This window comes from Haliotis cracherodii, unplaced genomic scaffold (assembly GCF_022045235.1).
Source record: "Haliotis cracherodii isolate W230 unplaced genomic scaffold, xgHalCrac1.p SCAF_1, whole genome shotgun sequence".
In the NCBI taxonomy this organism is placed as follows: domain Eukaryota; kingdom Metazoa; phylum Mollusca; class Gastropoda; order Lepetellida; family Haliotidae; genus Haliotis; species Haliotis cracherodii.
The window spans coordinates 9,639,382-9,665,341 of record NW_027266264.1 but is presented as its reverse complement, the minus strand read 5'-3'; the positions used below and the strand labels follow the sequence as shown (position 1 = coordinate 9,665,341).

The window sequence follows — 25,960 nt, the reverse complement described above, 5'->3', positions numbered from 1 at the left end:
GTTGGTTCTTAGTCGGGTATTGACGGAGGTGGGGCGGGGGAAGTAGGTGTTACTGTTGGAGTGATGTTTGAGGAGGAGGCTGATGATGTGGAAAGCTTTTCCTATGAATCGGGAGATGGGGTGGGGAGATGATGAGGAAGGGCGCTGATTCAACAATTACAATATCATCCTTCTGTTGTGATGAGTTAATCTACTCATGTTAACCCTTCACCTACCATATATAATTGTATACCATAATTATTATTCACCGTGCGCGAAATACGCTTTCGGAAAGCGCACGTTAAAACCCAAACAAAGTAAGTATTCTTCAGTCTTGCTTGACAACGGCCAACGGATCTCTACCGAAACGTCACTATTACAATATAATAAAGAAGTTGTCATCCATATTTTGTCTAATGTATCTTTTCAGTTTTTTTTGATAAAAAAACATACACATTTTGGATCTCGTTGTAATTGTAAGGAGCTCCATGCAAACATATTACGTATTGCGTTGAGGATATTATTGCTGAGTGCGGCGTTAAACAACAAACAAACATTGAGGATAGGGCAAAGTCGGAACCCACGTCCATCACACATTGCTATAAGTGTGTGGGTTGGTATGGTGATTACTTCGCTTTTAGCCAGACAGAGGACTCCGTGAAAGGGCTTTAGATATCGTACCCATGTATGGAATCGAACCGGGTCTTTATCGTGACGAGCCAATGCCTTAACCACTAGACTACATACCACCAACACCTTGCTATACTGTGTACTGCCTTCGTTTATTAAGAGATAAACGTGCTACATGTGATCAAACAGAGATCCCTCATTGGACAAGCCTCTATGGTTGTTTAACTGTTATGATAGCTTAACAGGCGTTTGTCCAATGAGACTTCTCTATTTGACCACAAGGAGTAAGTATTATAAAGATATATGGACTGTAGATTTGCTGCACTTGCGTTTAATGGCACATGTGACATTTCAGTATGGCCTTAGTAAACCGGACAAATTGTGGTAGTACGTAAAGGCACTGTCGCTGGAAAGACATGTTCGATTTGCCGGGCTTTGCTTGCTGTTTGTGCAGTCAATCTTCTGTCAGTAACTTTTGCCATGGAGTTGGAGAATAGCCTTCAGTTGTGGCTTCAAAATGATATGGTATCATTACTTTGGTAGAGCCAGTTGATGTAAATGACGCTTTCCTGTGCGTGCGTCGGTGCGTGTGTGCGTGCGTACTTCGTGTGTCAATCTGTAAACTTGTGAACTGTAAAACTGTACAAGATAGGTGTATTTCTCTGTCACAAATAGATAACCGTGATAAATGGCCATCTTTTAATTTCAGATAGTTAAAACAGATTTCTCAATAAACATGTTATTATGAATATCAATGTGAAGTTCCATGCATGTGACATCGGTTGCACAAGTCGAACTGTATATCCGTTCCACGGAATAATATTCCTATAACTAATGGTATCTTCTACACCGCGATACGTGAATATGTCTAAAACACATTCCAGATCTGATTACCATCGTTTGTGTGTGACTTGTAACATTCTACAAGTAATGTCTGATAAGCATGTATATGAATTATTATCTGCTAGACTTGATATTATCCATGATCAAATTTCCATCTGCACCATGACACATGGATGTGAAGAACAGGCGTGTCAGATTTGATAACCATTATTTATGCATAACTTTTAGCATTCTAGAACAATTTTAAAGCATACATCTTTTTTTCTTTCTTTTTCAAAAATACTTTATTTTAGTTCAGTAAACGTATATCTGTAACATAGGTACATGAGGCATATAAGTGTAGCACTTCATAGGTTTTTAAAACATGATCAAGATATGGGTAATATACATACATATTTATTGGATTGACTGCTATATTATAATAAGTAGGCTGATAATTCTTTCCTTTTTCTATCAATTTATTAATACTATTTTTCATTGCAATATTTTTTTCTCTTTTACAAACATCTTTCAAACTTTTGATGAAGAATGGAATGTATATGGAGTTTTCTTAATGCTTGACTGGTGTATGTTTTTCGAAGACGAATTATATGGTTGAAAGAGAGTATTTTCTGTTGTAAAAAAATAATTATCTAGACTGGTAATATGAATATCATATAAGTTTCGAGCTTATGTACACTTCAATTTCTAATCAAAATTCCTTTACAAAAACACATTCTACATATACATGGAATACATTTTCAGATTCAGAGATACAAAAAGAGCACACATCATCATCAATTGAAGCATACATCTTAATAAATATGAATTCCACAATAAGGGACAAGCCACTTAGCCATGTCTAGGTGGAGCCACTTTCATTACTCCCCTTTATTTATAAATGTGTTGTTGTTGTTGTTGTTTTATATCAGGGAAACACGCATGTTGCACATATCCGCCAGTACTAAACAGATATAACACAATCCGGTCAGAGAGAAATGCTGTTTGATAAAAGGGAGATAACTGTCTAGAAGCGTAAGCCGAACTTTGCAATCTCCGTATACTTTGGGGAAACAGGGTTTGCAGGTGCAAAATGATCTCTCTTTTCTGTCTGTGCTATCAATGTACTGCATTCAGCCCCTATAGTTCTCTAACCACCCGTGCCAAGCCTGTCCCCACAATACTATCTTTTAACTGATGAGCGAAGAAAAGCTCCCCTCTGTCCAGATATATTGTGCCTAGCTCGATAGTGTGCTTTGCATCTTAAGAATGAGTAGCCTTTCTGGGGCTTTAAACCTTTTTTTAGCAATGTAGCATAACAATATGTATGTCCATCCGTATGTATTTCCGAATTGCAATGTGTGTGTGTGTGTGGGGGGGGGGGGGGGGGGGGGGGGGGGGGGGTTGATGATGCTTGTTTTACTTGTGTAGTGTCCCAAGAAGACATTATTGTGATGTACTTGGTTTCCTGAATGGTTCCACCTATTTATAATGAAATTTCAGTATGTTAAAAAGTTAATATGTTCATAGGTTTCTTTATTGAATGTATAGTGTAGAGGACTATACTATATAATCAAACTGCACATGTGAATACACCACAGTGAAACTATTATGTATATAAATCCTCTTTTTGTATCCAGCAACGGTCTTAACAATCCCGAATACAAAGTCGTATACCTTCGGTACGCTGTCGAATTCCTAAGTTGTGGTTTAAGGGTCGTAAGCAGTCGTTAGTACTGCAAGAGTTAACTCCCTTTTCCAAGCGTCTACGCCGTGTTTTAGAGTTCACTATTTATCAATATGCATAAATATGTGCGTGTGACTGCGTGTGCGGCGCGAGTGAGATGAATACACCGAAAATGAAAATATGTTTAATCAATGCTAATAATTCCGGAAACAATTTGCATTTGTCAGCCAAAATTGTCAAGCAATTAGCCTTGTTTATGAAAATATGTCACCAAATGATTCTGTCACGTGGTGTTACTTATACGTTAATATTATTAGTATGCTCCAAAAAAGTGTACACCCCTGCCCCCACCCACCTAGATCCGTGAATGCACTTGGACTATCATGAATAAAAGTCACACGCACACGCTGACACACGCACGCACGCACGCACACACATACACATACACACACACACAACATAGCTTATCCTAATGTAGTCGGAGCTAGCGGGTAACACTAAAATCCTACAGTTTACTTGTCCACACAAAGAAAGAAATAAAGCGTCTCATGTACATAATATTTAATAGTCAACTTTTTACTTGTGTATTTTACACACAAGAACAAAAACAGGAATATTCACCTGAAAAATAAGGACTTGACTTTGCGTGTGAAAAGAGTAAAAACATTCTATGTTATTCTTCTCTTATAAATATGACACTGTCTTCATAATAATTCGTGATAACCAACATTTCTATTCATGGCAAGGAAACGATTGACTTCTGTAACAAACTTGTGACAAGTACCTAAGGCCGTAAACATTACAGTATTCAATACATTCATACAAGACACAGTTATATGTTTCTCAACATTTGTAAGTTGCTGCATTACTTTATGAAATTACAAAGATCTAACAGTTGCAATGCAATGATTCGTAACATTAAACACATTAATCGTGAATAGTTTCTACGTAGATAAAGACAACAATGCACAGCACCGACCTTCAATGATAATACTGTATAACGCCCTGAACACAAGGTTTATTAGGGCCAATTAAAAAATACTTAATCTTGAAAATTCAAGCTAAGACGAATTTTGGGGTGATCTGATGACTCTTCAATTAAAAAAAGTTGAATTGTCAATGTATCTCACGTTCAGCAAATTTTCATAGTATCTAGGAAGTTATCATATTTTTATCTGAAAAATGCAATTTAGTATCTTTAATTTGAAAATAATAAATTAAAAATTCCAATTAGTATCTCGAAAATTTAACTTAGCAACATGAAGTTTCAAGATATATGCATTTAAGGAAAAGTCCTATATAGACTTCCGTACAATATACGCAGACATGAAGAAATATCTTCTACACTCTGGATAATCATTTCCTCTTGTGGATGCATGCGCTCTGACTTCAATAACAATCTTAACACTGACACTTTTTGCTTTGACACGATCAACAAACATTTCCTAACTATTTGCACCATCTGATACAAAAGTGTTACTCTACCGAAACAGTAGCATGACAACACGAGTTCCTCATTGAGTGTGTGATTATAGTTTTATACCAATACAGTATTCCAGAAATATTTTTAGCAGTATTCCAGCTATGTAACGGCGGGGGACTCCAAATATGAGCTTAAAGTGTCACATTGTACCCATGTGGGAATCGAACCCGGGCTTTCGACGTGACGAGCGACGTCTCCACTGGATAAAAGATGTGAACTGATTACAGTGATCTACAGACAAGTGCATTAAGTAGATAACAGACAGATGTAATGTCGGTGATGACGATGTCTCCAAGTTCCACTAACCCCAAGGCTTCTTTTACAAAGAACATTTCGGGAGTATTCACCTACAGCGTATATTGAGACCATCTTAAAGATGGACTTCATGGACTTCCTTTACACATCCTGTTCTTCTCCTGTGCGAAATTAAATATTCGCTAGTCGGCGAGGGGTGCCGGTCATTTGTAGTTTGAGCTGGAGCATCCAACATATCATTCAGGGCGGATCAAAAACCATTCAGGGTGATGCCGGTCCTTCTAGAAAGCCCTTTTCCCCAGACCACATGCACTATGTTTGTGTACAATGTTCACAAATGAAACATGTCTACGTAAGGTTCATGGCTTCCATATCGGTCTGGAGTTCCCAAGTCCATTCCCGCTCCGTGTGCGTTGAGCTGTTTTCGGTCGAGTCCTCACTCTGTAACGCGTCTTTTTTGCCGACTCTGTGTTTTCGAGATCATCGTATAAAGAGGGATCTGGCACCCAGAAATATGGCTGGGCCTTCGTCTTCTTCTCCCCCCAAGGAGCGTCAAAACTAGGCTCCGCCAGACGAGGGCCAAATAATGATTCATCAACGAAAGTAGGGGTGTGTCTCCATAGCTTGTGTTTGCTCTGAGTCGAGTTGGAATTTGTATTTTTTGTTTTATTACCGCAGTGGTTTGATACCATATTACCATCTAGGCTCACTGACGGTTGTGGTGCCCACATGAGTGGTCTCCCTTTAGGTTTCATCAGTTGATCCTCTGGGGTCTTCTTTTTATATGACCAGGGAGGTTTGAAGTTGATTTCTTCAGACAGTCGACCGGGGTTATGTGATTTGAACAACGTTTCATCCACATTGGATTTAATTCCAACTGTATGGTAACCATAACGACCACGAACGCTGGGAGCAGTGCGCGGCCGGAAGTCCGTCACGGATGGTGGCCTTGTACCAGTCAGAACGAGGCCTTTGTTTGACATCATGCGGGTGATGATGTCACGTGGGTACGAAGATGGAAGTACTATCCTGAAATCAAACCATCCATGAAAGAATTAAATTAAAATATTTTCAATAATCTTGACATACTGTCACACGTGGATTTCTCAGAAGTATAGATTAATACTGGTAGATTCATCAATGTTTATTTTAGCTTGAAATTAAATGAACCTATGTATGTCAAGACGGGACCTAGGGTCATTATCGGGACGAATCACTTTTTCGAACTCATGATCATTGGATCATTGATCGGCTAGGGGACGTCACTCTACCCTTCCCAGCTAACAGTGGCGCCATGGACTACCCGATCGCCCTACCGTGTCCCTTCATTGGCTCAATAAATGCATCGATTTTCACTCCATCATTTTAAGTGATACGAATAATCACGGTATCTTATGTTTGGCGACATCCGAATTATTTTAATTCGAAACTGTAGTATGAATGCCATAGGCATTAGATGATGTGGTGTTAAGCAATATTCCCTCACTCTCTCGACCGCTAACCTCGACGTGGCTCACTCGACCGCTAACCTCGACGTGGCCATATAACGCTTATATTTACAAGGGAACTATGTTCCACGGTCTAGTACCAATTTTTGGCAACGTTGTGATTTGTGACTTGTCTTGATTACTGCTGGACTATATAATAAAAGCTCAGTTTACCATGTTTACAGGCAAAGAAGGTGATTAGGGAATCACTGTGGTAAACTGGGTTAGGTCTGTCTCCCTTTCAATGTGTCGTTAGTGGATGTGCAACGGATGCACTGTTTGTTTGTTGTTTAACCCTCTCATATTCCATCTATACGGTTTGTACCTAATCTTGTCTGGATCAGACAACCCTCTGATTGATATCATGAGCATCGATTAACGCAATTCGGATTCGATGACATGTATCAACCAAGTCAGCAAACCTGACCACCCGATCCCGTTAGTCGCTTCTAAGACAAACTTGGGCTGCTGAAGACTAATTCTAACCCCGATCTACACGGGGTGTATATCCAGTGAAAACAAAATTATGTACATATGTCAGGAGAATGCAGATAGCCTCTATTTTTTCATATATCTTTGTACACCATGCATCTGGAATTAGATTAGGATTTTCCTGTGAAGATAAATGTACTGTATGTATATTGATGAAAGGGATTTAAAATCTACATTTGTGCTTTACAATTTCCGACCAGTAAACGTATTTGTCAATTTAATACTTAGTTTCCATGGTGCATTTCATAACATAGAATCTAAAACCCAAGCTTCCGTGTGTTTAATTATATGTGTATATGTCACTAGATATATTCATGTTATTCGGGGAATGATGTTTTTTTCCAATATTTGAGACTAAATTGACAGTTTTCCAATTGTATTTCCAAAGATCATTAAATTACTGTCTTTATATCTTATTTATCCAAAGACTGATATACGTTTCACGGACAGTTTTTGTTAATAACAAAACGCTGTGACATTCGGTAAACGCTGCGTGGCCCCAGAAGGATTGGCATTTATCAATATACGCGTCACACACACGGTGCAAAATATACAAGACATCACGAAAATGTCTTCTAATTTGCTGAATATAAACACAACAATATCATTTCTTCTTCATAACTTCTTTGATTGGCAGTTGGTGTGACAAACAAGGGCACGTTCCTACTGGCAACAATATGAAGTTGTTTATACATGCGTGTCCATTTTTTCCTCGTTCAATATCATTTCTAACGAGTTTCGGTACTCAAAACGACCTCGTACTCGGAACTTTCGGTAATCTCGATCACAGTTAAGAAATTATTCTCGTACATGAAAAAAGGTTTCGTACATAGTTTAGGCAATTTTTATGAAAATATACTCTGATCATTTGGAATAACAAAAATATTGGTCTTTTAAGATTTTAACATGCGTTTGCGTGGGTGTGGCATCATATTGATTACGTTTGTGTTCAGTTGAAAATGAGAACAGAATGTCGTTTTGAATTGTGAATAAAGATGAAATTTGGGTATGTATGTGTAACAATTTATATTTGAAATACAGGTATAATGTCGGTATGCTAGAGTTCAACAAAGATTAATACCGTACTGTCAAGATAGTTGAGTTCATCCAAGCAGCAATGGACTAACAGAAATAAAATGTAACAATTGAACAAGGATTAATACGGCAGTGTCAGCTAGCGGAAAAGGTGATGCTATTAATTAGGCTTGAATAGGATAATTAGGTGGGAGACTGTGTACCTACGAAATAAAGTCATGAAAAGTCATATTTTTCATTGTGTCATCCTTAAACATGCCTATTATTATCATTTTTTTGTGTACGGGTTCGTTTTGTTACATACACCTATTCTAACAATGGCCATGTGTGCCAAGACTAGCGACTATGAACACACATATAAGGAGTAATATTTAGTGGGCTGAAATATTCGTTATTTCACGTGTATTTTACAGGGAGGTAATACGATTTATAGGTTATAATTAGTAACATTCGATCTACTGAGTAATTACAGTTCTAGAAAGAAAGTATACTCCTGGCATCGTGGATATGCGTCACTTCAAACCTGGCCAGATGACTCATTGTAACGGTGTATTTTTCCACAAAGGTTATCGTTTACATTTACATTCGGAGTGTCAAACATAACAGCTGTAACTGATATACGTATACCACCACACATTTACAACTTCTATCAAACAAGCATGGACTCGAATCCTGTGCAAACGAAATTGCTTACATCGCTGAACAGAGATGAACTAGTTCACGCTAGATATGAACCACGTTAACACAAATGTCATTACTATACCTGAAAAAACAAAGCACCAGTGGTTGGTGTCAGTGATAATGTAAAGTAAAAAGAATCTTACCTGTAGTTTATCAAAACATGGCTACGTCCAGGTATGTGTGAAACTGGGTCAAGCTGACACACGACTGCGGTTTGTTTACAGATATCGTGTCATTAGCAACGCGCGAACACTAACGAAATTGCACGGTCGGCTGTAATGATCGGTCTTTTGCGTGTTGAAGAGAAGCTACGTTTGATTATCATGAGTTCGAATTAAATACTCAATTATCCTCCTTTTCTTTTTGTCCAATTATGATAAGTTATAGACTGATTCGTCGCTTGTTGTGAATGGTGGCTTTGTGGAGACTGGGTGCTGTCTAGATGTTCGTCTTATTTCTATGGTGCTGAGGAGCATGCGCAGATTTGTCAAATAGTACAGTGGTCGTAGTCAAATCCTGTACTGATTTCACTCGTATATATCGCATACACTTGCTTTCGTGTTTATAATTGCATATATTTCATTTTCTGACAAAAGTATTGAAATTTAGAAAAGAATTGAAAAAAAGTACACAAAACAATTTACCCACAATGCATAATCAGGTGCGTGCTATTCAAGATGGCGTCGGCTTTTCTAATTGTTATTTCGAAGACGAAATAAATGCAAAATTCTCATGATGAGAAGTGAAGTTATAGGGTATGAAAAATGTTCTTTTGATTATTAAGAATCATGCACACACATTTCACGACAGATCAATCGTATAAACATTAATTATTTGACACAAATGTACGTTTCCGGGCACATGGTCTGCTTTGTTGTCCTCATTCTGGTGAGAAATAAAATAAACGTTCAGTAAACGCACTTAAGACGTATTTGTAACGAGACACTCCCACAAGATCATGACTAGTATGTCACTCGGGGCAGCATGCACGGCAAGATGGGTCGTTGTGTACGTTGCGACAGGAATTTATTCGTAGGTTTTTCATTTTGTTTAGATCTAGTTTAACAAGCTAAAGTATTTGAGCTTACCTTTCGGCTAAGATTTACACTGAAACATAGCACTTTGCCTTCTTGTTTAAGTATAAAGACAGACATACATTGCATGGTTACAAGATGTATTTATGTTCTTGTCTCATTTAACCATTGGTTAGGTGAGAATATATATAAATGACCAAATATCTGATCTTAAAATCTAGTCACCCACCTGATTTCCAGTGTGAACTGAAGATTCAGAAGTATTTCAGTATGGAGCCTAACCACAGTCTGTGACTTTTGACAATAGCTAGAAGCCCAGGTCTAGTAATATTTCTTTATGTCTTGCGTGCTGTCCTTATAAATATCCATGCATTTGAATCAAGATCTACAGGAATGAAACAAAACGCAAGTAACAAAATTGGGCTAGTAGATTCAAAGTGGTTGGCACAGACTGTAACCATCGTTTTAAAGTTATCTATTGAAAAGATAGGAAATAATTGTCGGACAATCTAGAAAAGGGTCAGCATGTTTAATAATTGCTTATGATGTTATATCAAAACATGTCAGTTATCTATTTTGAGTTTTTATCCACACTGACAATGTCTGAACTAATGTCTCATATCATTCATGATTGCTATTAATCTTTTGTGGGATTTGCACCCTACCCACAAAAGGTCCACAATAATCTTGACTATTTTGCAGGCAATATCAACTATACAATGGACTTGGGTGAAAATGGTGAGCAGATAAAGAAAATAAATAATAATTTATTGGAGGTCCGTCCATTCGTCCATCCATCTGTTTGTCCTGCTATTCCATACCACACTGGCATCTGAGGGTAAGGGCTTTCAGGCCTAGTGTCCGTCTGGCTTGTCATAGCCTTACGAAGAAGAGTGCTTTTTTCATGGCATTGCAAAAGGCAACCAAGCTGTCTAACTTCAGTATTGTCACTTTCATGCACATGATAATCATGTGACTTCAGCTTTTGAAGGTTGATGTTCAATGACATTTTCTTGATTGGGTTATTGAGTTATGTCTTTTGTTTATCAACAAATAGCTGGGATTCGATCATGGGATTCATTTATTTGTACACAATCAGTATGTGAAGTGTCAATACCAAATTTCAACCTGCCGAGATGAAGTATGCGGAAAACATTTCAAATTGGCCCATCTGCATGGAATGAATGTAACCACTGGTTTTCAACCATAAAATACTATAATCAAAGTGATTTGAACATGTTGAAGATGAATCTTTTTCTCTTGATTCTTGTGGACTGAAAGATGAAGATGGTTTTATTTGGTCACTGCTGGGAACATGGATAGATCACATTTATAATCTTCTTCTATTGAAATATAACCAATGAGCACGCAGGTTGAGCAGTAGCGATGATTCTGTGTGAGCTAGTTACCTTCTGTATGTATTCCACTAACAGTGAATTGGTCATGGCGCACGTCTCCATATAGTATGGCCTCAGTTCTCAGAACTTTGGCCTCAATGTTCAAAGCCTAGGCACTATGGTGATCTTACATTGTCATTCATGGTGTTGAAAAGCTTTATTGAGTTAGCCTTTTAGGCTAATTCATGACAGATTAGTACTAAGTTCAAGTCTATTGTAGTATAATTGATAGAAACATGAGCACATGACCGTGAAGATAGTATATTTCCCCAGTGAGAACAAAATATAGATGTCTTTAGTTCTGTTCCATTCATGATTTTTTAGTGCCATTACAAAAGATACCATCCCAGCTTTCTAGTTATATTCCAAATTGACAAGGCAACACAGTTTTCTTCATAGAAAATGTAAAGGACTTATCTGCAGGTGATACTGTTCTGGTATTCTCTATTAATGTATACATTTCATTTTTTGTAAAATAGTTATTTTTGGCATTTTCATCTTTTGAATTCAGGTACCACTCTTTTGGGGGACAAACTTCCATATATTTCAGTCATGGATATGTGTAGTAACATGCTTGTCCAAGGATATGTACAAGAAAACAACAATAGAAAAAACACTATGTCATTGAACATTTGCCTATATGCCTTACAGTTAGCTACAGTTTGTTTCCTGATTTCCCTTTAAATATGACCACAGTGCAATGGAGCATACAATTCAAATAATTTATTATTAATATGATTCTATGTGCATGCAAATGTTCATGTGTTTTGGACAAACAAAGACATCCTCTACATTTGAAAGACTTAGATGTCAACAAAAGCATCACTTCCAACAATCAATCCTGGTCAAAAGTGACAACTTATTTGGATTGGGAAGTCTGACTCGGTGACTTGGTTGATTTCATGTCATCGTACCCTGGGGCATGGATCATTGCATATAATATCCATCACTGCATTGTCTGGTCCAGATTTGATTATTTACAGACTGCCATGATGTGGCTGGAATATTGCCGAGTGTGGCATTAAAAACAAAAACTTAATAGGGATTCCTGGAGATTTCTGAATCATGTCAATTGGCCAGGTCCTTCATGCTTGTTATCATGGCTATGGGAAGACAGAAAAGTGGAGATCTTGTGACCTCCACATTGGCTGCAAGGACTGGCCACGAGTAGGTTATGGCAAGTGACTACCTTGAAAACAGACTATTGCCTGGCTGATGCATTATGTCATTGTATTTTAGTGACCTTGATATACATTCGCACTATCAGTAACTAGGATATTTGATCTATGCACGTTAGCATGCTGTGGCTGAAATATTGCTACAAGGCATAGTATCTGATCCGTCCATTTCTTTGCATGACTAAGGCCAAAGTATACTCAGGTAACATGTTTTCAAGAAATCTTTGTTAGTATGATTAACAGTTTGTATGAGCAAATGGGATTATGTTTTGTCCCTCATAAATGTACCTTAGGTATGTATCTAGTCATAGCTGAATGGATAAATACATGATTTCTAGACTGATACATCTGTTATGTACTTATTGATTCTATTGATTGTTGCAGATGCCTTCGGGCTCCAAGAAGTTTTGCCAAATTTGTCACAGTCGGCTTAAGCTCTACCAGATCAACTTTAACGAAGCTATCCAGTTGTGTGAGAACAAGGCTGTAAGTACCACAACAAGTTGCGTGTAGATAACAAATATGAAACAGTAGATCTGCTTATTCTATTCAACATGTTTATTTGCCCTGTCCCTGTTGGGATTCTTGGGGTAGGATAGGTCCCAAGTTACCTATACTTGTCGGTGGATGGATCAAAATGGATCTGGTCAGGTTCAGTGACTTGGTTGATTGCACTTCATAGCTCCCCATGGCATGTTGTTCATAGTATCAATTACTGGTCAAATATTTCCCCATTTTCCCATTTTTTTGTAAACTACCTTTTCTAAGAATGTGTGACCTGTCTGATGGTGTGTATTGTTCATCATGCTGCCTCTCATGGTCTGCCTGGCCTGGATTCATTTATTTACTGACTGCTTTCATGTACACAACAATCACTCAACGAGGAATGTAAATCTTGCAGAATAATTCCAGCTTCCAGCATAAAGTCATGATACGACCAATACAACAGAAAAGTTAAGTAAATAACTTCTTGATACTTCAACATCGGCTATAGTATGTATTTTGATCAATATTGTTTCTCTGTTTCAGTGTTGCTTTCCCCTGGAGCCCTCAACTGGAAGTATCAGTATACAGCCCCGAGACCTCTCCCATGTGCCAGTCCTGAAACGGAAGTCCACTTCATCAAGGAGTGTCAAGTCCTCTTTCTCTTCACCTTTTGGGACCCCAACTGTTCTATCTCCCACTTTCTCCCTGCCGCCCTGTGGACCGTGGAAATTGCCAGAATTGGGAACAGAGGGTGTTGAATTCCCCTTCGTTGACTCAGCACATGAAAACAGCGTCACCCCTGTGAAAGCAGCAGTTTCCTGTTTGAATGGGAACACAGAAGAACTTGACCTTGAGGGCTTGTTAAACAGTGGTGCTTTTGATGAACCTGTGAAAAGTGATAACAGCTTGTGCATTTTGAAAGATTTCAAAGAACCTCCTCCTTTAAAAACTCAAAATCCTCCTGCTGCAGCAGTTAACAATGGACTTAGCTCAAACTGTAGTGATTTCACGAATAAATATGTCAGCAAATCTTCAAAGGGTGTATCCAGAAACCCATTTGATGAACTTTTAGTTGCTTTTGATGAAAATACCAATGTGTTTCCTTTTGACACTGAATTGACAATTGGTTTGACTACAGATGTCTCAAATGGATTTGGTTTGCAGGAGTTTACAAATGGATTGAGGTTCCATCAGGAAGATGCTCATATATCAGATAAGGAACTGAATATTGTCAGTGCCAATAAACTTAATAGTTTTCATGAATCAGAGAATTCACTGGATGCAGAAGTAAGAGACATATTTGAATCTAGTAAATTGATATTTGAGAAAAACAATTTGTGGAGGTGTTTCTCAAAAGACAAAATGATGGCCCCCATTAAGGATAACGAAACAGGTGTAACTGAGGCTAAGCAGGAGTCAGCTGGCGAAGACACTGTAAATGCAGGTACAGAACAAGATGATGCTTGTAATATTCCAGGTGAAAATGTGACCTGTGAATCTGGAATCCTGACTGGCAGTGCTGGTGCCCTAGAGGGTACATGCGAGTCAGGGAGGGAGGAACTCACTCCGGACAGTGTTCATAATGGGGAGAACAATCATACTCAGCTAGAGAGTAACATTGTGGACCAGAATCCTGTTATGGAGCCAGCTACAGCTCCGAGCATGGACAGTCAGTGTGAAGTTCCAACAACTGTTGGTGAAGACATGCCAGTGTCTGTGTCAGATGTCCAGGTAACAGACCAACCACCAGTAGAGCTTATGGAATATCAAGAACAAGAAGACATTCCTGAGCATATAAGCAATGACAATCTAGAACAGGAGTTTGTTCTGCCAGAGAGTCAAAGGGAGCAGGATTCTCCTGTAGTCCAGGAACTGACAAACCCCGAGGCTTTGATGCATGTCGATAATTCAGAGGAAAACCCAGATGTAGATGAGTTTGATCAATCAAGTGTTCAAGCAATGGAGACTGTCCAGATTGTGCCTGAAGCGTTTTCTGTACAAATAGACACAGTTATCCAAGAAGATCCTGAAGACAGTCACACTGGAACAGATTTTCATGGAGAGCCAGAAGTAGTTGCTGCTTCTCTGGATGATGTTAGCAACACAGACGGCACAGCAGAAAGTATTCAAGTTGCTGGTGAAGCATTCAATGACAACTCACATGGTGCTCCTGAAGTCAAGGAGGACTCAGCAACAGATGAACAAATACAGGATGAATCAGTTGAGTCTCAAACAGTTGTTGCAGAAGTGGTGGACTCTGATGTTCAGGAGACAAATATGGACCAGTTTGAAATGCAAGTTGTTCCTGAAACAGGGGAGAGCATAGTTTTGGAGGAACCATGTCACACAGCTCCTGATAATTCTGATGTTCTGTATGAGCAGGTGGAGCTTGAATCTACAGTGATCAGTGAACAGGGAGGTGTAGATATAGCTGAACAGGAGGTTACCACAGCAGCACTGGAGGCTCAGGATACAGCTGCAATTACTGTTAACACCACTTATGTTGAAACAACAGTAACAGGTGAAGAGGAAGATCCAGGACAAGGTGACAGTGTCTACCCATCTGTTGATCTACAGAATAGTTTTAGAGCTGTACAACTCCCCACTGCTGTAGTCGCTACAGCTGATGCTGTTGAATGTGGGGATGAAGTGACATCAGCCACGGCAACAGTTGTCTGTAATGATGAGTCTTCTAAATCTGATGCTTGTGAAGAAAGTCAAATTGTGAATGCTGGACAATTGGTAGGCATGAATATAAACATTCAGGCTCAAAATGAGACAGAGTTGGTCGGCGGTGAAACTGTTGTTGGTACAGCGGAAAATATGTTTGTAGAAACATGTGAGACATTCATAGCTGCTGGTGAAAGTTTGCAGGCTGAAGCAGGCGTTGAAGGCACAACAGACTCCACTGTACCAACTGTGAGTGTTCAGACTGTAGAGATACCTTGTGAACAAACCATAGTAGCTTGTGAAGAAGAAGTAGCTATTAATCACACAGTCATTGAGTCAGGCAGCCCAGAAGCTATTCAAGAACAGTGTGCAGATATCCAAGATGGGACTGACGTCGTGTCATCCTCATCAGTGATTGTGACTCAAGGTATGAGTATCATTACTGGGAACTTGGAAGAGTCGACTGTGACTGGGATAGCTCCACAATCATTTGAATACACAACAATTGGTCAGATTTCAGAAACTATTGTTGATGCTCAGCCCTTTCAGACGATAGAAAATGTGCCTATCTTAGAACATGAGGTGTCCGATGCTTCCAAACCACTTGTTGCCACAGAGATGCTGACTGCTGATGAGATGCAGACTGCTGATGAGATGCAGCAGCCTATTGAAAGCTTCATGGAAGAGACCGTTGAGAGTGTTCCAAGTCAGGCACCCGATGAGATGATGTCCGAAAATGCTCCTCTCTCAGAACATGATCAGATAACACAGGCTGTTGTGAACAATACTGGCATGGAAGTTGCAGACCATCAAGATTTACAGCTGGAAGAATTTGTAGTTCCTGTGTCAGAACTAACAGGCTCTGCTGGTGGAGTGGTTGAGAATCAGGTAGTGAGTGTCCCACTCGAGCTTGTATCATCAGAGATGCAAGGTGCCGATTCCGAGGCTCCCATATCTTATACTGAGACTATGATAGGAGTCGACCATGTTGTTGTCAATCAAAGTGAAGGGTTATTCTCTCAGGAGGGCTCTGATGAAATCATGGATGTTCATCAAGCCGGCCTCCCTAGTCAAAGTGAAGTTATTCACAGTCAAGGCTTGTCTGAAAACATCATACTGATGAACAAACAACATTTAGTGGATACGAGTGTCCACACTGTTCAGCCAAACACAATTATCAATATGCCAGTTTCCAACCAAAGTGGTATTTTTACACTAGCCTCTCAGACAATGCCAAATGTTATTTCTTGTCCAGTAATATCGACATCTGTTCAAGAACAGCCATCATCCCATCTGAGCAGTGTATCTGAAGTGACATTAACAGAAGCTCAGACAATACAGAAGGTTCCGGTCCTGGTCAGTGAATCCTCCTTAGCTTCATTGCCTGGATTGACAGCTATGACTTCTCCATGTCCTGAAGGACAAGACTCTGTCTCAACTGCAGTCCCCACTGTAACAGAGCAGGACCACACTACCCAGGGAGTTGTTAGTCACTCCATAATTCCACGGTTAAATATGCTGAAATATATATCCAATGTTACATCAGCTGCACCAAAGCAACCAGTTCGACTCGGGGAAATTGCTGAGGCAGACCTTGGACCAATTACTCTTTTGGATAAGAAGTGTTTGAACTTGTTTGTTCAGTGGCAAAACAAAGATGCCATGTGTTGGCTTGATGTGGTGATGATAGTACTTTGTAACAGTGTGACTATTCAGAAACTTTTCACTGATGAGAAGTCTGCCGAGTCGGTGAAGGACAGTGTATTAACAACACTGCTTAAGGCTTATTACCAAGCTCAAAGTCTCATGCAAAAGCTCACTGCCAAAGAACAGGAAGATCACAAGGAAGCAATTGCAGAAAGTTTGGCCAAAGAATCACAGCCTGATTCCGGCAAGGCTGATACTGTCCTACCAGCTGGTGAAAGTGCCAGCTCCACATTTGTTCAGAATGGAGAGAGTCTGAAGCCCGACAATACAGTGGAACCTGATACTGAAGCCCCCGCTGTCAAGAGTACACCCACTGATGCTCAAGGAACTGGTGACACTCAACAAACACAATCAGAAACACCCACCCGAGTCAGCAAAATCTCAATAAAGAGTTTAACTGAATATTCCAAAGCTATGGACATATTGGACAACATTAGAGAAAATATCTGGGACGTTCTGCAGCCCAGATTGCAGTGTGTAAGAGGCAAGAATGACAGTCCGCTATTTGCCTTGCCTCTGCTTGTGAGAGAGCCAGCAGTGCTGAAGGAGAAATTCAAGATCAAATACAAGTACACCTTCACCTGTGATCAGTGCTCCTACCACCAGGACGATGAGCATTCCAAGATACTGCCCTCCTTCCCACAGGTGCCTGCAGATTTTAACATGAAGGAACCATGCTTTGTGAGAAACTGCTTCCAGTGCAGCGCTCCTGGGAAGAGGATGAAAATGACTTTCAAGAGGTAAGTTATCTTTGAGTCATGAAGGAGGATTAGCTGATATTTTATTTTTCAGGGAGCTGCGAATTTTGTTTCAAGGGATGGTTGAAGATTACTCATGAAAAGTTTTTATCCCATCAGCATATGATGTGGACGGATATATAGTCTTCATGTGGTCTGTCTGTCTGTCCATCCGTATTTTGTTTCTGGAGCACAACTTGAAAACTGTGTCATTCAAATTTGGTACTTGTTTAACCAGGGGCTGAAGTGGTGCCTTTTGCTATTTAGGGATTTTTCAAAATTTAATTATTCTCTGTTTCAATGGAAACTAGTTAGTCTTTGACTCTGTTCATAGTGGTGGGTTTGTCCTGACAAAAACTCTAAAACTAATAGGTCCTCTTTCTTGAAACTGTGCACTCACTAAGACCAGGTTGACAACTGGTGCCTTTTGCCTTTTTAGCCGTGTTTAGATTTTTAAAAAAATTTTCTTTACATGGCAACAATTTTGGCTTTTATAGTGGTGGTTTGTCTGGACCATATCTCTAACACTAGTATCTATTCTTTCATGAAACTGCACGCACAAAGACCAGAATGTGTACTGATGCTTTTTGCTAGTTAGGGATTTTTAGAATTAATATTTTTTCTGTTTCCATGGCAACCAGTTTGACTTTGGCTCTGTTCATCTTGGTGTGTACCTGACAGAAATTCAAAGTTACAAATCTCAATTCCATGGTATTGTTTTGATAGCTCAATAACTACACTTGTATGGCGACAGGCAGATTAGATAGAAATTCTCTCATCAAGTTGTACATCATCATCTGATGACTCTTTTTTAATACTTATTATGTAATAGCATATGACTTTTCGTTTAAGTTGTTCAATGAATTGTGTCTGTATTTTTAGCAAACCTAAGTTATGTAAGTAGTTCTGCATCTTATTATTTATGAATGTTTATTGTACTAGCAATATTTTGCTTACATATGGAGATATCAACTGATATATTTCTGGAATCTTAACTTGTTAAATGCAGCCTATGTTTGTATACGTCCACTTCATACTTATGCTTGTGTGTTCTAGCATCCCCGATATACTGCTGCTCCACTTCAAGGAAGGGCTGCCTCACAGTGGCTTTGACCAGCTCGGCTTTGTGTTTGGAGCAGATGTTTACACAGTGACAGCTGTCATACAGTACAAGAACAACCCTGATCACTTTGTGGCCTGGATCAGGAATGGCACAGGTAAGACTGCATAGAAACTAGCATATAGATATCTGAAAACAATAAAACAATAGCTCACAAGAACCATAGGTCAAAGTGAACTTACAGTTTTGTCCATCATACATCCATTAGCTTTCAACATCTTCTCCAAACTTACTGACAGGATGAACATTTAGACTTTCTTTACTCTTAATTTTTTTTAAATTAAACAGATACAGTGTTATAAATCTGCATGGAAATGAAATATTTAGTTGTTAAAAATAATTCTCAGCTCAGTGAAATTACAGTATAAGCAAAGGTAGCTGTATTTTATTGTAGCACTTATTATTAATGACATAAGAACAATTCATACAAGTGTCATTCTATAATTAGGATGGGTTTAGACATTGCTATGAACAATGATGATGACAGCACAGTCTTACCTTTCTCTACATGTTGTTGCTATGAACAGTGATGATGACAGCACAGTCTTACCTATCTCTACATGTTGTTGCTATGAACAGTGATGATGACAGCACATTCTTACCTTTTTCTACATGTTGCAGGCAACCAGTGGATGGAGTGCGATGACCTCAAATCCACGCTGTGTCAGTATACCACAGAGTTACCAGCTATTCCACCTAATCAGGTCCACATCATTATGTGGGAGAAGAATGTTCCGTCTCATAATGCAGCCAGAGATCTGGTCGAGACCCCAATGGCCAATGTTCTGCACTCATGTGTTCGTATCATGCAGCCGGACTTCCTGTCAGGAAGCAACGTGGTGCTGTCAGCCAAAGAACTATTAGCTCGTGGTTTGAAACGTAAAGCAGAGGTCGCAGGTCAGAATACTGTAAAGTATATCCTGTCCCAAAGCACAGGACGCAGTCTGCCCGGAATTCTGACTCTTCCAGCTGGTTCCAGTCCTGGAGGTGTGCAGACAATGAAAATAGTGTCCCTCCCACCAACTAGCTCAGCACCAGGCGTTATTACCAGTGCAGCAGGGTTGCCCGGACTTAAGGCGGTTGCTACAGCACCTTCACAGATCCTGACAAGTGGTCAGATTTTACAAGCAGCTGGAACTTCAATTAAACCAATAATCTTGCAAAGTAAAACCAGACCAACCATTCTGTCCAACACATCCTCTGTGGCATGTAATGCACCTGGGGTATACCAAATTCTGCAGAAGAGTCAGATGACATCTTCTCCAACTGCCAGTCAGACTTCACTTCCAACAATGATGAAGGTGGTGCAGAGTGGGAATAAGCTTGTGTGCCTTCCAGCTGAGAAACATGACACTCAGGGCACAACAGTTGTGAGTGAAAAACAGTTGACCTCGGGTTCAATCATCGTAGGAAACCAGCGTTTAATTCTGCCTCAGTCTCAAAATGTACCAGGACTGCAACCATCTCTTCTTTCTGCCAGTGCTGGCACTCAACCCAATTTGCAATATATTCAACTGGATAAGTCCCAGTCTCTTGTGACAAGTTCAGCCAGTGCTGGCAGTTTGCATGGAACCTCAGCCCAGGCTGGCAAGCTACCAGTCATCTCAGCATTGAAGGATGGACAAGGCACTACAACTCTTCTTGCTCAACAAGTGGGTGGTATGGCCAAGACCTATACTGTAGGAGCAGATGGTATCCTTCAAGAGGTAGACAGGGATGCTGTTGGTAACGAATCCTCTCCGATCAAGAAGCAAAGAGTGACTGTTCTTCAAGGATCTCTGCCGTCAACGCCCAGCATGTCTGGACCTAAAATCATAGTGAAGAAGAAAACTGAGAGTGGGGAAATAGTGGAAAGTGTTGTAACTGATCTAGACCAGCAACAAAGTAGTGACTTTATGAAAGCAATAGAAGCACTGAAGAGTGGGGACACACAAGCTGGTACTCTCATCCAGCAGCTTATAAAGAGCAAGATGACCAACCAACCACAATCTTTTAGTCCAGTGTTGTCGGATGAAGGCCTGTCTTCATCAGACACTGGGGCAATGAAGGTAATCAGTGTTAAACCAGCAACACAAGCAATAGGGCAACAGACTGTGCAGATGCCAGGTGGTAGTGTCATTAAGAAATATGTTCAGGTTGGTGACAATACGATTCAGGTGAAAAGTCCAGAAATGTTGCCTGTCATAGAGAGAGGCAGGGGAAGAGGACGTGGAAGAGGGAGGGGAGGCAGAAAACAGAAAGATCCTCCCCGGCCTGGACCAAGTATAAATAATCAGACCTCTGCAGAGACACCAATAGACCTCACATCCTTGCAGAGCAGCCCAGAGGCCATGAGAGCTGTCACATCAGAACCACAACATATTGTCATTGCATCACCACCAGGACAGACTATTCATTCTGGAATCAAATTAATAGGCAGCCCAACCTCCCAAGGAAATATATCTACATCTAAAGTGATCAAACTCTTGGCAGGGTCTTCAAAAGATACTCAACTTATTGGACAGTTGGCAGCTAGCCAAGCCGTAGTTAGCAGTGCTTCTTTGGTGTCAGGAAGACAGATTCTGCCTCAAGGACAAACAGCCACTTATGCTGGTACTTCTTTGATATCTGGACAAAAGGTAATACCTCACTCAGTTGTCACATCCGTGGGCTCAGTGGCTTCTTTGATATCTGGTCAGAAACTGATTCCCCAAGTTCACACATTGGGTACAGCCTCCGGGTCAGTTTTAGTGTCCCCTGGACCACAGGTGATACCTCAGGTACAGACCGTGACATCGCCTCCTCCTGTTACTTCCATGATGGCTGGTCAGAAAGTATTATCTAAGGTACCAACAGTGACAGCTACTGCAGGAAAGAAGGTCACAACACTATTGGCAAGTCATATTAACCAAGAGGCAGTCTTCAAAAAGAATATTGCAAATCCTGAACAGAAAGTCATCCCAGTGAAGAAGGGGTTGCAAGACAAAAGGAAACCTGTGCTGTCTTCAGAAAAGTCAAGCCCAGTGAAATTTTACTTTCCTTCTGGTAAACCTATACCTTCAAGCCAGTCGCCTGTTGGTACGATGTCACAAACATCTCAGCCTACGGCCTCTAGTCCAGCGACTCAGCCTATAAGTCGAAGTATAACAGGTAAAATGCTTACACCACACAAGACTATATCAGTTGTTCCGAATACCCCATCGTTGCAGCCAGTCACATCATTAATAAATCAGCATCCACAACAGAGAAATGAATCTCAGATCTCTAAAGGAAGCCTGTCTTCACCAACATCTCCTCCAGCAGGAGCTTCAAGCCTGTCCCCAACATCAACTGTTGATGCAAGTCAATCCCCAGGAGGGTTTTCCCCTGGTGCAGATGTTGAGCTGATGTCAGACTCAGATGGGTCCACTTCTCCAACTAAAATGCCAACCCGTGGTCCTGTTATCTCAGTGCGTGGAGCACAAGGTGATGCTGCATTACTTGCCAAAGCTATTCAAGATTTAATGAAACAAGGGGTGACTATACAACAGATACAAACACCAGGGTTCCTTTCCAAGCTGCTAACCACAATGAAATCTTCAGCTCACCCTGCAACAGCCCCAGAGGGGGTTACTGCAAAGAGTCTGATTCAGACAACACATGGGACAAAGAAACCAGCTCCAGCTGTTGCCAAGTCTCAGAAACCGAAGACAATTGTGAAGTCCCCATCACATACAGTAACAAGCAAGTCTGCAGATTCTTACGAAGTGTTGCCCAAACCGGCCATGGGCAACATGGCTGCCACACAAATAGGAACTGTGGGTGCTGGTGCAGTAACCAGTCCAGGTTCAGCCTCAGTTGAAGCGATGTCACCACCTAAGCTAATATCACTCTCTGAAGAATCATCAAGTGACTCTGATTTAACAACAGCTAAGTCAGCAGTTATTGTGAAACCTGGACAATCATACCTAGCTGCAGTGAAACCATTTCTGAAACTGAAACCAACTGAACCTGTCAACCAGTCTGTGTTTGATGGATACAAGTTAAAGTCGGGGACAGTTACGAGTACACAAACAAAACCTGTCAGTGGGTTTACCACTATAGACATGCAGAGTGATCAAGTCCAGGGCAAGGATGGCAGTGCCAACACAATGGCCAGTCCTGTGATTACTCCAGTCCCAGTAGTTGCATCTTCATCCTCGAGTCAAATTACTTCAACTAGTCAGGACTCTGTGAAAGCAGTAGAAGCTTCACAGCCAAGTCAAACAGTCACATCTTCTCCAGAAGGAAAAGCAGTGAAAACAACAGCCAAATCCAGCAAAGTCATTAAGGCTATAACCCCAATTAGAATGCTACCAATGACGTCTCCTGAAATAAAAGCAGCTGTAAAAAGGTCTATAGTAAAAACTGATGTTTCACCTGGAAAGGTTACAAAAGGACCTTCAGAGGTAATGGTAGTTGAAATTCCTACAGCTGGTAAGAGCAAGAAGTCCAATCCACTAGATCTGATTGCTGATGTTGCAATATCCAGATTAACTGTTCAGAAGGACTCTGATACTGAAATACTCCCTGAGATTTCTGTGCCATCAAAAGGACGAGGCAGAGGCCGTGGTAGGCCACCCAAAAATGCTGCTCGTAATCAGACTCCAAAGACAGATTTGGTTCAGGCTGCTGCTAATCCTGAACCAGAGAATACCAAGAAAGTTCCAGATCTTTCAGGACCAACAAAAAAGACACCAGGGCACAAAAGGAGCTTCATGGATGCTTTTGAGCTACCAGTTGTGACAGACATGTTGACAGATGAAATTCCCAATTCATCTCTGTCCACACCTGTCCCAGAAGCCACCCAGGATACTGATGTGGAGGATGCAAAATCTACTGCAGCATCGAATCAAACATCCCCTGTAAGCTATGGAACACCCATAGGAAAATTACAGAAGCTCAATCCTGGTTCAATAGATCTTGTTACAATTGCTGATACACCCAGAACTAGAGGCAGGCCACGCAAGCAAGCGACAGTGCCATATGGCACAATAACACCCAAACCACCTGTAGCAAGAGGTAGATCTCCACAGCAGTCACCTTCTACAGGAAAAGCTCGTAGACAGTCATCTGATTCTTCAACTGTTACAGATTCTCATACTCGGATGTCACGAAGACAGTCATCAGAGGAAATGGTCAAGTTAGACACTCCAGAAACTAAACCTAGAGGACGTCCTCGGAAACAGTCGACAGATACAAGCGATAGGACACCTGCTGAGTCTCCCGCAGAATCCAAACCTGTTGGCAAAATTAGAAGACAGTCGTCTGATGCTAGCAAAGAAGTAGTTCAAACACCCAAAGAGAGTCGAGGGAGAGGGAGGCCTCCTAAGGTTGGGCACACTTCAAGTCCTGATACATCCCAACCTAGAGGTAGACCTCGGAAACAGTCGCTATCACCATCTGCCAGGGCCGATAAAACATCAGTAAAACTAGCAGCTGAAGATGGACATGCAAACATGTCTGAAAACAACTCGAAGTTGGAACCCACTGAAGTCAAGTCCACCTCGGAGATACTTGTAGTGTCAGAGGTTAAGTACATAGGCAAGTACAAGATCCATCCGATTGAGAGACCCAATACCAGGCGGTTTAGAAACCCTGGTAAGACAGAAGAATCGCCATCAAAGCAAACTGAGAAGGAAGACAACATTACAGCTGCAAAGAATGATGCTGAAAAGCCAACTAAACGACGAGGACGACCACCAAGCAATCCAGCAAAGAAAGCTAAGAGAGAGTAGATACAAGAGCACTCTGTATCAAGTGAAGTTATGGCCGATTCCACTTAAGGTGAAAGAAACAAAATCCGAATTGATGGGGATATCTTTCATGTGCTACAGACAATTTGCACTAAAACAGATGTTTTCAAATCATATGGACAGGATGACTTTAACATGTGAAGTCTGAGAGTTTTGTCCAGCAATAGTATGTTCTGAATGTGGTAATAGATTTGAGGCAGTTACACACATGCTGCAAATGTTTGCATCAGTGGTGACATCACATTATATATATATGGTCTGATACTGTACATATGTATATGAAATCTGGGATCTGCATTGTGTGTTAATAAATTATGTGGGACGTCATTCCACAACTAGTATGCCATCTTTACCACTGTGCAAGGTGGAAGAAGATAACTGGAGCATCGGGCATTGATATTTTACAAAATGTAATATCAAAAATTGTTCAAATTGAAATCACATGAGACAATAATCTGAAAATATTAGTTGTAACAGCACATTGAGCATGTTGAGATTATTGTGTGTTTGTTTATACTCTTATTAAGGATTATAACACTTAAAAATCCTCAGAAATTCCTAAGAATTCAAGTGCTTTTACTTGTGGAATTGCATGAACAGTTTAAAATCTCACTGGTCATAATTTGAAATGTTGCAGTTCATTGCATGTTATCATTCGATCATTCCAGGAGCCGAATCAGTTGGCTTTAAATATGTCTTGTAGTATGACATAGTTGTTATATTGTCCACCATGAGAGAATGTTCATAAATGATGTGCTCCTGATGCACAAAATATAGCACATCCGGAGCATTGATGATTTCATTGATGTGCAGTTTCTCGTTTTGTTTAGTTTTTTCTTTTAGTATAATGCGAACGTGTATAATCAATTACTTGCCGACTCATTGTGTTGCATATGGTGCTTCAAGTCATTTACAAGCAATTTTTATGACACTTAAAGATAGAGCTTGTGAATGTTACACATGTATTAAAACATTGTACATCAAGTGTAAATACACATCTACATTCACAGCTCATGCACTATATCTGCCCTACAAGACATGCATGAGTAACCTATGTGTAAAGCAGTTAAGTCGGCCTGAAGGCAAGTACTTCATGGGAAGAGATTTTGTAAATACAACTTGACAGTGGCATTATGAATTTATATTTTTGTTCTGTTAAATGTTCAAAATGTTTATAAACATGATTTATGAAAGAAAATTTGTGTTTGGTGTAATTATTTGATTATCCTGTGTGACCAAGTGGTGATTACTACAGTGTTATTTGTGAAGACTGTTTTGGAGCATCACTGGGGCATCACTGGGGCCACAGGTGGCCTATTCGTCTTAT

The 25,960-nt window shown here is 40.2% G+C and overlaps 2 protein-coding genes across 6 annotated transcripts; one reads left to right on the top strand and one right to left on the bottom strand.

Moving 5' to 3' along the window:
• Positions 1–3,678: 3,678 nt before the first annotated feature.
• On the bottom strand, positions 3,679–8,955 carry LOC139459626 (RBPJ-interacting and tubulin-associated protein 1-like). The gene is made up of 2 exons (XM_071241211.1): positions 8,695–8,955; positions 3,679–5,885 (listed from the first exon to the last, which is right to left on the bottom strand). The coding sequence occupies exon 2, from the start codon at positions 5,840–5,842 to the stop codon at positions 5,216–5,218; it is 627 nt and encodes a 208-aa protein (XP_071097312.1). The 5' UTR covers positions 5,843–5,885; positions 8,695–8,955; the 3' UTR covers positions 3,679–5,215.
• Positions 8,956–9,216: 261 nt separating this feature from the next.
• Positions 9,217–25,120, top strand: LOC139472219 (mucin-17-like). 5 transcript variants are annotated; one of them, XM_071254620.1, is made up of 6 exons: positions 9,224–9,306; positions 10,288–10,323; positions 12,545–12,646; positions 13,190–17,763; positions 18,817–18,977; positions 19,502–25,120. In XM_071254620.1, exons 2-6 carry the CDS (start codon positions 10,321–10,323, stop codon positions 24,613–24,615), a joined length of 9,954 nt encoding a protein of 3,317 aa, XP_071110721.1. In that variant the 5' UTR covers positions 9,224–9,306; positions 10,288–10,320; the 3' UTR covers positions 24,616–25,120. The 5 variants fall into 5 exon arrangements, with proteins under 5 accessions (XP_071110728.1, XP_071110721.1, XP_071110706.1 ...); XM_071254605.1 differs by lacking the exon at positions 9,224–9,306 and adding an exon at positions 9,315–9,583; XM_071254627.1 differs by lacking the exon at positions 10,288–10,323 and having other exon boundaries at positions 9,217–9,306.
• Positions 25,121–25,960: the final 840 nt, after the last annotated feature.